This window comes from Centruroides vittatus, unplaced genomic scaffold (assembly GCF_030686945.1).
Source record: "Centruroides vittatus isolate TY-2023 unplaced genomic scaffold, ASM3068694v2 contig_2073, whole genome shotgun sequence".
NCBI lineage: Eukaryota > Metazoa > Arthropoda > Arachnida > Scorpiones > Buthidae > Centruroides > Centruroides vittatus.
Window position 1 is genome coordinate 26,434 of NW_027121287.1, and position 15,543 is coordinate 41,976.

At 28.9% G+C, this 15,543-nt stretch overlaps 1 protein-coding gene across 1 annotated transcript in view; it reads left to right on the top strand.

Annotated features, from left to right (window-relative positions):
* The window catches only part of LOC136970633 (acyl-protein thioesterase 1-like), a 38,068-nt gene that overhangs the window by 419 nt on the left and 22,106 nt on the right, over positions 1–15,543 (top strand). The window contains exon 2 of the mRNA XM_067265081.1: positions 8,122–8,153. Coding sequence (XP_067121182.1) covers positions 8,122–8,153 — 32 coding nt within the window. The remainder of the gene's footprint in view (positions 1–8,121; positions 8,154–15,543) is intronic.

Consider the following 15,543-nt stretch of genomic DNA (forward strand, 5'->3'; position numbering starts at 1 on the left):
CAAACTCGTTGGTGACGCATTTTTTTTTTTTTTTTATGATTTCTAATTTTCAAATATCGAGCTTTACGCATGATAAGTTTAACCGTGACTAAAGTCAAATCCATTTTTTTTTTTTTTTTTTTTGTTTAAACAAAGCGGATTTTAATTCTTTCGAGTCTCTCGAAAGTGTTTTTATAATGTCTTATATGAATAAAAAATGCATCAATATCATTGTATTATATACACAACATATACTTATATAATTACATACACACTAGATTTGTACAGTACTATTATAATTAATATACACAGCGTAATTGTATATGAATTAGATGAATTAACTTATTGATGTTCTATAATGTGATTTAAATTTGTTTTTTTCGTGTAAATCCTTGTTGGGTAATGTTTTCAGTTGATTTAATAATTGACTGTGAAATCAAATTGTTATGCTAAATGAATTTGGTGTGATGAATAACGTTATTCGGTTTATATAAAAAGTTTTAAGTGCTCTTAATGAGAATAATAATAATTATTTCTGGTAGCTTTGTATATTTTCCTTTTAGGTCCTAAGTGTAATTTTGTTATACGTGTTTTTATATTAAAAAGACGGTAAAATTCTTAAATAAAAACGAGCTTCCTACCTAGTTATTGCCTTGTTGTCCTTATTTCGATTCTTATTATATTTGTCAACGTGGACTTAAATTATTAATAGGACTGTTAAACCGGTGTAAGCAATAATGCGGGAAGTTGGGTATTAGTTCTCTCGGAAAAACGGGAGGCCAAATAAAGAAAGACTGTTTATCCGTGAGAACTAGTACGCGACTTCCTGCGTTATTGCTTGCGCCGGTTTAACAGTCCTATTAATAATTTAAGTCCACGTTGACAAATATAATAAGAGCTTTCTATCTTTTTGCCGTACGATGTTCGTGGCACCTCGAGACGACGAGGCCCCGACGTGTGCCCGTCGTTTCTTTTGTTTTAATCTCTCGAAAATTGTCTCGTATATTATAGTTGTGTGGGCTCGGTTTTAGAATTCTGCTCGTGAATCGTGATGTTTGTCGTACGCAAATCGAAGAAAAAATTTTCGAATTAAAACGCGGTCGATCGGGCCTCCCGCTCTTAAAGTTTCGTTATCCGGTCTCGTCTTTCGTCCGACTCCGTTCTCGAGATCGACGGACGACGGGAATTTATAGGTCTACAATTTTTTCGAGTAAAAGTTTTATTTTTTCTCGCTGTAATTGCAGAACATTTCTGGGGGATACTATAGATCGAACTCTATGGAATTTTTGGACTTTGAGTATATATTTGAACTCGGGAGACCGAGACGAGTTCGGCGATACCCTATTTTTGGACCGGAGGCATAAAATAAAAAGGTTATCGTACTTTTTCCCGGCGATCGCGCGACGATCGGAAGTCGCGTCGCTCTCTCCGCTAAGCCTGTCGCGCGTTTAATGGGCAGTTCGGCAAGTCGGCCGTATATACCTTCAACAGAGGCAGATGTCGATCCACGAGCACGCCAATCGTCTGCGGTCGGAGTTAAGTCTTTTTCGCACACCCTCGCATTCCTCGGCCGCCGACGCACTTGCCGTTGCTCGCGGTCGGCTAGTACTACGCGCCGCCACCGCGACTCGTCCGACAAACCTAACCCGTCCCTCCGGGAGACGACCGTAGTCCGACGTCGTGGTTTGCAGACTTTACCGCAACATGGCGGCACTAGCAACTACGGTGCCGTCTGCACGATAGCATTAAAACGGCACGATAACTTAAAAAATACGACAACTTTCTTATTTTTTGTCTCCGGTCCAAAAGTAGGGTGCCGTCGAACTTGTCTCGATCCCCTCGGTTCAAATATATACTCGGTCCCGAAATTTCATAGGGTGCAATGTATAGTACACCCCATTTTCGAAATGTTTAATTCTGGTGAAAAACAATGAAACGTCGTCGTGATTTTAAGAAAAAACTATTGCTTTAACAGAGTAATAATTACAAAAAATTAAAAGATGAATTGTTAAACACAAGTACTTGAACAATTTTATTCCATTAAAGAGGAATATTATTTTTCATTATTTTTTCTTACAGTAATTCCAAAACTTTCAGTGTGTCTTCTGAAAGTATCTTATAAGTGTATCTCACTTTTTGTTGATGAAAAATTTCATCTTAAAAATGAAGTATGAATTATGTAGTGCTAGATAAAGAAATTGGAGAACATTAACCACTTTGTAGATTTTTTTTTGCAAAATGATCGCATTGGGTCTTTAAAATAAAAATAATTGTAATATCAAATTTTAACAAAGAAAATTACCGTATTTTACAGACTATAAGACGCACCTTAATTTTTAAGCAATTTTTTTTTAAGAATACCTATAAGACGCTACGGACTATAAGACGCACCTTAATTTTGGAGGCAATTTTTCGAAGAAAAAAGTGCGTCTTATAGTCCGTAAAATACGGTAGTTAATTTTTTTACAATATAAAAACAAGAACAAACATAGAAACAATTAGGGAATAAAGGATGGCGTCGTATAACAATAGCATAATTTTGTTTCTTTACTTCCTTAATTATTTCTCTTAACAAACACGATAGCGAGGAAGTAAAATTTATTTTTAATAATTGCAATATGTTACATTTAGTTTTAAAAAATATTTTATTTTTAATAAAAACCATTAATTTTAATTTATCAGACTTATTTGTTGATTTTTCAAGTAATCAAAAACCTTTTAATTTTTCTTTTTTATATTACAAAATTGTGAATTGTTTTTAAAAACTGTTTTTAATGAATATTTTTACAATTTAATTTAAATAATAATAAATAAACACTTTAAATAGGACAAAATAAAATCTTAATTTCATTAAGTAAAAATATTATTCGAGACACAATAATTTATATTAATATAATCAAAGTTTTCTAAGAATATAACCAAGGATAAAATATATTTAATGGCATTAAGATCGTATGAATTAATAATCTTGTAATAATTCAATAAGAGAGTGATATTTATAGTACTTCAGAAAGAAAAATGTAGTGATTTATTGGCATAAAATTAATTTTTCGGTGTCTTTCCGAAGAGTTTCTCATTTGAAAAGGAATTATAATACTTAGATTGGTTTAATGCAATATTAAAAATAAATATTTAAATTGGTAGTAATAACTAATACTAAGTATACTTTTAAATGTTATCAGGTAGGCTATATTAGTTTTTAATATTAAAATAAAAAGAAAGTAATTATAGTAACGCCGTCGTGCTAAATAATAGTTTTCGGATTGGGAATTATTATATTAATTACGGTGCGATTAAATTCTTGATTTGCAAACTTTAATTTTCTTTAAAATATCTCTTGAGATTTTTAATTTAATTATATTTTAAGATATTACTTAGCTTATATAAATAAGTGTTAGTTTCTAAACAATTTCAGTGATTAGGAAATTATTGACAATTTTCTGATCATTGAAGTCATTGATGAAAATAATATACTACGTGGTTTATTTATATATAAAGTCAGAAAAAAATGAATTGTTTTATGTCCAGTTTATTATTGATCCATCTTTAAAAAAGCATGCAGTATTGATCAGTTTTCTTAATATAGAGAGCAAGATTTTTTGAAAGGTTATAATTTTTTTTAAACTGTATAATAAGAATGGATATTCTTCATCTAAGAAATTTATTATCAATATTTTTCTAGATTTTTATTTCTGAAAGTCTAAATTATTATAAAATTATATGTATAGATGCATAAAATATTTCGGTTAATGTTACCCTAGGTATCGAGATGGCGGCCTGTCTCCGATCGCGGCAATCGGAAGAAAGAAAACGGCGGGGACGCACGTTCTAACCTAACCTAATCTATTCTAATAATTACGGTAATTTATTAGAATCGATTAGGTTAGAACGTGTGTCCCCACTGTTTCCTTGCTTCTGTTTTTCTGGAATCGGAGACGAGCCGCCATCTCGATACCTAGGGTAACATTAACCGATATTTCTAACAAAGGTGATTTGAAAATTCTATTTACAAATTTTTTTTGTATACAATTGATTAATATAGTGTTTCTTCTAAGTAATAATTTATTGATTAGATATTTAATATATTTTTAATTGGAGAAGTTAAAGATACAATAAAAGGATGAATACTAAATAAAATTTATTAATATTTATCCAAATTGCATTTCTGAAAACTGCACTTGTAATAAATCATAACACTACTATTCATACCTGTTTAAGATGCAGTAAAATTTCTATTTTTTCAATATTAAATTAATTTCTAAGTATTTCCTTAATTCTTTTTAATAAGAAAATGTGCAATTTGCAATAATATACAATAAATTTCAAAGTTACATAAAAATTAGGAATATCATTAATCACTATCAATTACTTAATATCACCATCCTTAATATACTTTGAAACTTTTCTATAAAACTTTAGTTTAAGAAATGAAATACACATGCTTATGCACACAGCAGAATTTACTAGGGTTTCTCGTTTTCCGGTCTTTTGCTTGTCCCTGGATTCCGGGATAAAAGTAAACTGTTTCCCGGGATCTCGGGAAATCCCGGGGCAAAATTAATTATTTTTAAGATATACGTATTATCACGAAATCAAATGATATAATTATTTTTTGTCTTTTAAAGTAATCTAATATGTTCCGCAACCTCCAAAATCATATTAATAACACTGTGTAAGATATGTATTAAAAATTTCCTTTGAATTACATAGAAATTTTCACAAATAGAAAAAAATTTATTAAAGTTTGCTGGAAACTGCATACAACAACAACAACAAAATGCTTTGAATTGAGTTTAAAAAAAAAAAATGAACTTAGATCAAACTTCTAACTTAGAAGGTAATTTTCGTTTTTTAAATAAAATATAATACAAAATATTGTAAATTTTTATAAGATTTTAAAAAGCAAAGATGGTCAATACAGTACTCCGATCACTCAATCAAATTCTTATCTTAGTAATGGAAAGTCTCGCTACCGAGAATGCCTTTTCCGATTCAATTGATGTCATTGGAATCGTGTTTAATGCATTTAAGAGAAGACAAATATTATGTGTTTTTCACTTGTATCCTGAAAGATTTCTAGTTCGTTTTTGAGATTGTAGTACTTCTTTCGTTCCCTAGTATTCTCGATTTGTCTACCTCGACTGCTTTAATAGAAACATCGTAGCCCAATAATTCGGCAGTTTGTTTGTCTTTAATAATCGTATTATGAAGAAAAACTTCGTACTTGCTGACTTCGTACTCGTTCGTATCCTGGCCCAATTTGCACAACTTGGCGTTACGCAGTTATTGAAGCTATTGGGCATGGTTAAAAATTAAGACAACATAAGCACAATTATTTCAGATTTTACTGGTAAAGAATTTCGAGAGTCCTGCCACAAATAAGCTGCGTATTGATTATCGACCATTTGTGACGTGCCATAACGAGTAAAAATTTAAAAAAAACTAATAAGTAGGTTTAAAATTAATAAATACAAATGTATTCTGACAGTTTATGAGTTAATTATACTTTCTATTTGCAAAATTTCCTCAACCTTAACATAAAATAAGAAAAAAGTGAATTTTCAAGAAATTCACGGGATTTCCCAGGTTAAAAAAAACAACTGAGATTCCGGGATCCTGTTTGAGAAACCCTAGAATTTGTCTATCGTAATTATGGATATTATTATTATTATTATTATTATTAGAATTAGCATGTCCCTAAAACATTGAAGTTTATATTTACAAAACCCTATTTAATGTATTTGGAGTTTTGCTTATAGTTATCACCATCTTTTGGATAAATAGGCATTTAAGTTATTGTTTTGCACTATCAATCTCAATATATGGCTGATAATCTACAATTCTTACCGGTTATCATTATGAATCTTGACCAGCGCATTAAAATTAATCATTTTAATTTCTATTTGTGCCGAATGTAGTAGTTTGTTGTTGTATTTCTTACTTCAATTACAGTATATGCCAGCTATTTTAAAGATGGAAAAACCAAAAATTTTCAGGTTAACAACCAGAGCTGTGGAGTCAATAGACAAAGCCCCCTGAATCCAACTGACTCACAATTTCAGAATGTTTGACTATGACTCCTATCTCAAAATTAATTTAAAGTGTGCGATTTTGCATTAATTATAATCAAAGTACAGTAGAACCTCTATTATCCGGACTAATTGGGGATGAAGGTAGTCCGGATAAGGAAAAATCCAGATAATCGAAAAAATAATAATTGACAGTGCATATAGCAGACGTGGGCAAATGCGGCTCTTTTCGAGTTACGTGCGGCTCTTGCTGAGTGTTAATTTGTTTTTTATTATTGTTTTTACAATTTTATTTTTATAATTTTATGAAAAGATGTTTGTTAAAAAATTAAATATTTGTTTTATATTATATTTATATTATATAATAAAATCGTGCGCCTTACCATACTATCCGCCACGACAGTACAGAACTGCGGCTCCCATGCATTTTGCAAAACATACATTTTGGCTCCCACTGAACTCTTGCTTGCCCACCCCTGGCATATAGTATGAATAATTTTTATTTGTCTAGATTTACATATAGCTTCAATATTAAATTATTTTTTATTAAGAAATTCAATTAACGATTTTTGTTTAAAGCTAGCTGTTCTTTTTTAAGCTGCTCAATTGCGAATACTTTTAAGACATATAAGTTGTCTTGAGTTACACTCTTCTTAGCTCTCAAACCACTTCATGGCGACATCTAAGCACTGAAAAGCTTCAGAATGTGTAGGACCAATATCTCTTACTTTGCAAATCTTCTTCGTCTTCTCGATCTTGTTCATCTGAGGCAGATATTTCTTTAATTATTTTCTCATCATTCAAAATTTGGAATCCAGGATCGTTCGCATCGCAATTTAACCACTCGGTTACATCATCTTCGTCACATTTGGCACGTATTGAAATTTGTGCTATTGCTTCCGTAATGTCTCCTATACCACTTTCTACTGTTACTGGAATTTACTAATGGTCTTTTCAAAATTTTGTTCCATGCATTCCATCACGTACGTACATAAAGTGTCGCAATTTGCCAAGTGCAAATCAGCAAATTCGTACAATTTTTGTTTATGTTGAACAATCCGGATAATCGAAAATCTGGATAATAGAGGTTCGGATAATGGAGGTTCTACTGTATTTCATCTCTTCCTCCAAAGAAATAAGCAGGCATTCGTGTCAAAGCTGTAAGTTCTTGTGAGTTTTGTTTTTCATTATCACTACTATCATCATCAAATACACATCAACATGCAAAATGTTTTGTATCTGAGGTTCTAGTATTTTTGAATACATTACTATATTTAATCCAGGCTTGGCTATTTTGAATGAGTCTTTTGACAATAAAAATTTTAAGTTAGCTAACACAGAATGTGTTCAAATATTAATCTCTGAAAAGAAATCAACAGATACTAGTGATTATTCAAAGAAAGATCACGAAGAAGTGAAATTATCTTGTAATATAGAAAGCTCCTACAGTGCAAGGAAGTTAATGCTCCTATTAGGAACTTAATTTAAATTACATAATAAAAAAACAGTTTGTCCATTTTCATCAACTCCGGTTCCTAGCATTGAATTTGCTTCCAAGTCTGACTCCACTGCCATGTTAACTACATAAAATGAATTATAATTAAGAATTACAAATTAATAAGTTATGCATTTCAAAATTGCTTTAATGTATTGGCCATTTAAATCAGAATTTCCATTAATTGTAATCTTAGCTACTTATTCTGCTTATAAACATATTGTGTGTGTGTGTGAATTTTGTTAGGTTAATAATGTAATCTAAATCACCTCAGCAGAATTCAAAATAAATCTATGGGCACCTTTTTGGCTGCTGGGATTAGCTTTTATTTAGCAAACACTTTCAATCTAGTCTAATAGGTTATCCTCAGGCTACAATCTTCCTTGGAACATATTGTACCATGCCAAAATAGAATACAATAAAAGAATAACAATGTTGTATTCTTTTATTGCATTCTATTGTAGCCTGAGGATAACCTCTCAGACTAGATTGAAAGTGTTTGCTAAATAAAAGCTAATCCCAGCAGCCAAAAAGGTGCCCATAGGTTTGTGTTAATAATATAATTGGTTTTATGTTAAATTTAACAATTTCTAATTTTTTTTTTTTTTTAATATTTAGATAATATTTCTTCATGGACTAGGTGATACTGGGTAAGTTTGTCAAATTATTGATGAAATTGTTTTAACATTTAAAAAAATAAATATAAACTTATCCAATTCAAAATTAATGATTTTTATTTTTTAAAGAGAATTAATTCATTTTTCTAATTTTTATGAAATGTGATTGTATTCAAATAGTTTATGCTAGCAGCCTTATTTATATATATATATATATATATATATATTTTTTTTTATCTTGCATTATACATAACTTATTACTTAAAATTACAATAAGTAGGCTTATTATAAAAATAATATATCAAAATAATTAAATGAAGATATACTACTCAAATTGTTATTTTAGAAAATATGTTAGAAAAGTATGTTTAAGAAATTTTATCAGGTAAAAGTGAAATTTAGAGATTTTGAAAAAAACTTTATTGACGATTAACTCAACAATGATTATAGTTCAATCTCGTAGGTAATCGTCGTCAATATTAATCGCATCTTGCTACCTTTGCTGCAAATTTTTAATTTTGTGAGTTAGAATGACTGGAGTTTTCTTTGAAGAAAGTCTTGAGCATTGCTTTTATGTGGGTCCTGTCATTGAACTGTATACTGGCACCATGATTCTGAATGGCATGAAACAGATGGTAGTCAGTTAGTGCCAAGTCTGGACTGTAAGATAGATGAGGCAGAACCACCAGTCCTGACTGGCCAGCTTCTCTAAGGTCATCTCTGATCTATGTACTCGTGCATTGTCATGGCGGTATTGGACTATGGGAACTCTTGAGTTATGCCAATTCTCTGGTGGTCACATGTGGATTATTGTTTATCGGTTGCAGAAGAACATTGTCTCCAATAGTGGAATCACTGCCTGCATGGTATTCATCTTGAAGCAAGTAATTTCCATTGTAGAATTTCTTCAACTAGTTGTAGTGGGTCTGTTTGTCTGATTATGTCCTTGCCAAATGCATTGCAAGTGAGATCACGAGCCTACGTTACATTGTGGCCACTCGGAAATGACGAGCAACGGCACAAATGCGTTCTTTTGAAAGTTTCGTATTGTCGGATATTGTCGACGTGTCTGTTTCCGATAAAATACGTAACGAAAATTCGTCCCGGTTATTCTACTTGTAGACTCGCGTCAAATGTTCCGAAACATTCTTTTCCGGTACTTTCTAGAAAAAACAGACGTCTAACTTTCACCAATCTAAAGATAATTGATAATTAATAATTTAAATAATTTGATTTGTTTGGCTTTCAATTTAATGTGCAATATATACGAGATACTCTATAATGTGTATATATTTTACAGTTTGATTAGAATATATTTATGATATTGTGGCTTTTGTACAAAATACATATTAAAACACAATTTAAATAAATATTTGTTTTTTATTGTCATGGATATTTAACATACAAAGTAAGACTAATATTATTGGAATTAACTGTCTACATTCAAAGTTAAGTTTTTATAAGAATAATATCAATTGAGGTTATTTAATTGTTACATTCTTTTCATTGAAAGTGCGAATCTTGTGATTTTAACATTAATTTTGTAAAAAAGAAAAGTCAAATTAATGCTGGATTATTAATCAGATTATAACAAGGCTAATTTAATGATTAGATGTAAAGCAATTTGGCTATATATAATTCGTCCAAAACTTTGTGTATACTAGAAAGTGCATTTTCAAAATTCAAGTTTTTCTTTTTACTGTAGACACCTTTTATCTGTACTTAATGGATTTTACTTATTTGCTTCCATCATTCCCAGATAGATCATTCTTCATGAGCTATTTCAAAATGTATTGTATTACAAAATTATTGATTTTAAATGACATTTTTTCATGATATTGAGAGAATTGTATGCGATGCAGTTAATTTTTTAGAATGAAAAGCAGAATAGTAGAATTTCTTTTAAACAACATTTAAAAAGAATAAAATAGGAAGTGCCAAGAATTTATTTTTTTTGTGATGTTCTGATATATGTAATTCTTGTAATATCTCATCAAACTATAATGAAGAAATTTATATGGCAAAATTATTCTTTTATTACTATTTTCTTTAATATATATTGCAGTTTCTGGTTACATATATACTGTATTACATAAAATTCACCTTATTATATATATATATTTTTTTCTACTTTCAATGTTAATGTTGCATATTTTCCTGTGTAATTTTTTTGTCAGAAATATCTTATTTTTTTTCTTTAATATTAACATTTTTTTTATAAAGGTATAGAATGGTATTTAAACACAAATTCCATTAAGTATTAAAAAAATGCAACATAGAATGAATATATTAAGATAAAATATTAATAAATATTTTATCTTCCTCATTTATACATTGTGATATCAGGTAAATTGATAGAAAAAATTATTAACATAAACTAGAAATTGATTTTGTGACAAAGCTCGCTTTAATAAAATATATTTGCATAACTTCATCAAGAATTATAATTTAAAATTTGTTACTTTCAAATATAAGGCACAAATATATAAAGACAGATTATTAAATTCACAAAATATAATACAAAGATGTAAAGGAAAACTTCTAAATTCTTTTGATTTTATATATAATAAATTTATTTTGTTTTAAGGTACTGTGCATATTATACTTTTGTTAATACATAAAATATAATAATCATTGTTAATTTAATCATAAGTGTAATAATTATTTATATTCAGAAAGGAAACAATTTTTTTCTATAAGTCAATTGATAATGAATTTCCTATTATGTTACGTTACATTTAAATTACAAATAGTTATTTCCTGCAAATAAGGAAATAAGTTTTATGGGTCAGTGTCAAACAATATTCAGGTTTTTGTGGTTTAACAATAATTATAATAAATAGATTATTGATTCTGGCAATATCAATCATTTCTCATAATGTCTGATAGATCAATTACTTTTCCTTTTAATATAAAATATTAAATTTTCTTAAATTAAACTTATTCTGAAAAATTTAAAATTTGATTTTAAATTTTTATAAAAAGAAATTGTAAAAATAGTATTTCCAGAAGAAATTTTATATTTACAAGAAGAGATTACCAAAAGAAATCCTATAACCTGCTTACTGAACATTGTATCATATAACTATTAAAAAACAAAAACCTTAATAATTCCAGCATTAAAAATATTTAATAAAAACGTTTTCGACTGTTTTAAACAGCCATCATCAGTTAAAACGAACTCAAAAACAAAAAGAATGCAGAAAAAATAGAACTCAAGCAAATATTTAAAATTCAAATTAATTCCAAAGTAAAAATGCCGTTCTTGATAAGAAAATAACAAATTGTGCATGCGCAACATATCACAGTGAGAATAAAAATAAAAAATAAAACAAATAACAAAAAAAAAAAAAATTGCCACAAAAACCTGTCTATTGCAAGAAAAAATGTTATGTACTGCGGTAAAACGATCTCTAAGCCGTGGACAAAGCATCAGCGTCTCTATGGTTAATACAACCGGTGTTAACGTGGGCTTTGTAGATTTCTAGTTTTTCTAAATATTTCAGCATTTGTTTGTTGGTCGTGGCCTTAATAATAGACGCTTTGTCCCAATGAATGTCAACATCTTGATGTTTAGCGGTGCAACTATGAGGCATTTAAAGCAGAGGCTTAAGGAGCATAGATACTCCATTAATAAAAGCTTGGATACTACTGTACTAGCAGCTTTCGCTAAACATCAAGATGTTGACATTCATTGGGACAAAGCGTCTATTATTAAGGCCACGACCAACAAACAAATGCTGAAATATTTAGAAAAACTAGAAATCTACAAAGCCCACGTTAACACCGGTTGTATTAACCATAGAGACGCTGATGCTTTGTCCACAGCTTGGAGATCGTTTTACCGCAGTACATAACATTTTTTCTTGCAATAGACAGGTTTTTGTGGCAATTTTTTTATTTGTTTTATTTTTTTTTTATTTTCACTGCGATATGTTGCGCATGCGCAATTTGTTATTTTCTTATCCAGAATGGCATTTTTACTTTGGAATTAATTTGAATTTTAAATATTTGCTTGAGTTCTATTTTTTCTGCATTCTTTTTGTTTTTGAGTTCGTTTTAACTGATGATGGCTGTTTAAAACAGTCAAAAACGTTTTTATTAAATATTTTTAATGCTGGAATTATTAAGGTTTTTGTTTTTTAATAGTTAATTTTCCAGTAGCTATTTTTGTTTATTGTATCATATAACAAAAACATATCACAAAATGAAATGTCTCTCTCTCAAATACAAAGATTTTTCCCAACAAAAATAGAAGAGATTTCTGTAATAAGAAAGAATAAATACTTACGTAATAATTTCTTTCAAACTAATCCTCGTGTTACGTTTACATTCGTTTCGTTTCCAAAAATAGGTAATACGATCGATCGGAACGACAAATAACGTACGATCTTTTCGGAAAAACACTATTTGAATGGTAAAGCTTAAATATACTTTACAAATAAAATTTTGTCGGTTTTTGTTTTCAAAGTTATTTATAATTAAAATTTAATAACAAAATGAAAATCTAAATTTTAATATAAATTTGATTTTATATTTTAAAAATATTTGTTTTAGTATCAAATCATCATTATAATAAAATGTTTTATTATTATAAACAATGGTTAATAAAAAGTAGATTGTTTTTTGTTTGAATTCGAACATTGAACAATTGCCGGTTTTTATCGGATTATATTTAAGCTTATATTATAGTTAACGACGACACAAAATTTAATCGAGGTAGACAGAATTGCCCTTTGTTTAATATTTAATGATTAAATAATTTGCTCTAATTAATTTCATTTAGAAGCATTTAGGAAGATGGTCAGATTAGCGAATTAAACAATAACTTCTGCAAGCTAAATGAACGTAATATCGTTTGAATACTTCAAAGTAGGCTATTTACTGTAATACATAACTTATATAATTATATAAATTAATATATTTTGCTGCATTTCTACATATTATAAATATAATAATGTGGATCATTTTAACTAGGTGTTGTCTTGTAGTTTTTATTTTATAAAATTTTTGAAGATCTGTAATTTGGAATTAGAAAAATTGATACATCTCTACTGGAATAATTTAATAACATATGTAATATTCTTTACTACCACTTTCAGTAATGTGTAAAAACATTACAATGCTTTGTTTGAATTTGTTGTTTAAAAAAAAATTGGCAATTTGAGGTTACTATAGTTATAGTAATGACAAATAGAAAATTGAGTTACTGCTATTAATGTCAATTTTTATGTATGGCAAATTTCAAATTACTTTACTAAGCGAATTAAGTAAAATTTAGTTTGTTTTCTGTCTACATGTTTTGTTATAATGTGAAGGGGCTTAAACATCTCTTTAGCATACCATAAAAATGCTCAGAATAATTTTATAATGTTGGTAGTTCTCTTTATTGTTTCTCATTATCTCTCTCAAAGAAAACTTTTTTGCATTTTAATTTATTTCTAAATTTTCTTTAGTAGAAAAGTTTCAGATATTTTTAATTTGCAATGTCATCAGATCTTAAATTTTCTAACTGATGATAAAATTTAAAATGTTTTTATTGTTTGTTAAACTTAAATGTGTTTATTATATACAATATTTTTGAAAAATCTTTACAGTCAATGAGTTAATTTATTGATTGTCAAGTTTTAATATAAATCTAATTTTTTGATATAGCATATTGTATTCTTACAATAAGAATATATCTGTTTACAGCAGTTTCTTTTTATCCTAGGGAAAACATTATCATTCAAAGTATAATTTGCAATTTATTGTTGAAAAATTATTTTTTTATTGCAATATTTGTTATAAATACTAAATTTTGTATTTTTTCTTTGTGAAATAGTTATTTTGTGATTGAAATTACTTATCTAATTTAAGATTTGCTAGTTTTAAAAGCCTGTTAAGACTGGTAGATGATAGAAAATGTATTCAAAGAACAGTCAGTAACACGTAATTAATGATGGATCGTGTAATGTTTAAACTATACATTAAGCATTTTGTTTAATTATATCAAGAACTATTGATTTTTGATTACAAGAAAATTAATGATTTATAATAACTTGTCATTAATTCACTATCCTTTGGTAGACTTTTTTTATCCCCAAGCACCAAGAGGGCCCTTTTTTCCATTCCCGTTGTGGTTTTGCTCGGACCCACAACAGAGTGAAAGATGGGGTCAGACATTGCCGGGATAGACTGCTCGTAAAATATTTCTGTAGGTTCTTTGCTTGCCTTTTAATCCTGCATCTTTCGTAGTGGTTGGCCGATCCCTTAACCCTCTTGGCCGTCGGCTGTTGAAAGTTAAATTATTTTAATTTATAATTTTTTCCTCCATTGGTTCCTTTCATTTTTGATATTTGGAGACACAATTTGCCCAAGTAGGGATTGCCATTTGTTAGTTCTGCGTTCCTAAGACAATACATTTTCGGCAACCGACCTTTTTAATTTATATTTTCTGGCGCACTTTTCTGTGGATAAAAAGTTTAAACACCCCGAGAAGGTACAGATGGTAACGAGGACGTTCGTATATCACCAGTTCCGATTTTAGAAAATCTTTGTATTTTTAATTGGAAATTTTTGTGCTTTTAAGGACACTTTTAGTTTTTTGGCTGCTAGTAGCCTAGAAAGGAAGGTCGGGCGCCGAAAATGTATTGTCTTAGGAATGCAGAACTAATAAATGGTGATTCCTACTTGGGAGAATTGTCTCCAAATATCAAAAATATTTTAATTTAGTTTAAAAATGGGAAGGCTTGGAAAAAAATTTAAATTTGCAATTCATATATATCTGAGTAAATATAGTTAAAAAAATATTCAATATTGTATGAATACATACATACATAATACTGTGCATACATGAGTTTGATATTTTATCTACTACATACTGTTTTTTTTCAGATAATTTTTTAAATTTAATTTTATATTAAATAGGTATGTTACAAATTTAAAATTACCTTCTTATCATTTTATGTCAAATTATTTTAATTATCTACTGTTGTTATTGGCTTTCTAGTTTTAAATAAAATGTAATAAGTTGTATCATTGACTGAGGTCGAAGAGAAAATATAACAAGTTGTAATAGTGCCCATATACTTTTTTTTACCAATTTGACAAAAGTGTAGAAAACACCTAAGAAATTAACACATGAAAGTAACTAGTGATTGTTGAGGTTTCTTTACCAGTAACTCACAACAATATCCTTGCATTTCCAGCAAATACATTTATAAATAACAAACATTTTTGGCATGTTTCGTAACCCTTTGTCAGGTTTCACACACTAGCTTCAATTTGATAGTTCCAGCTTTGTTCATTGCTTTTCTTTACCCTATTTTACCACACCTGTGCATTTTTGTTGCTTATAGCAAATCAAACAGATATTTAATTCTCAGCTGTGTTCATCACAACTGATCATGGATGGTAGAAATTTCATCCTGAATCCTTTGTT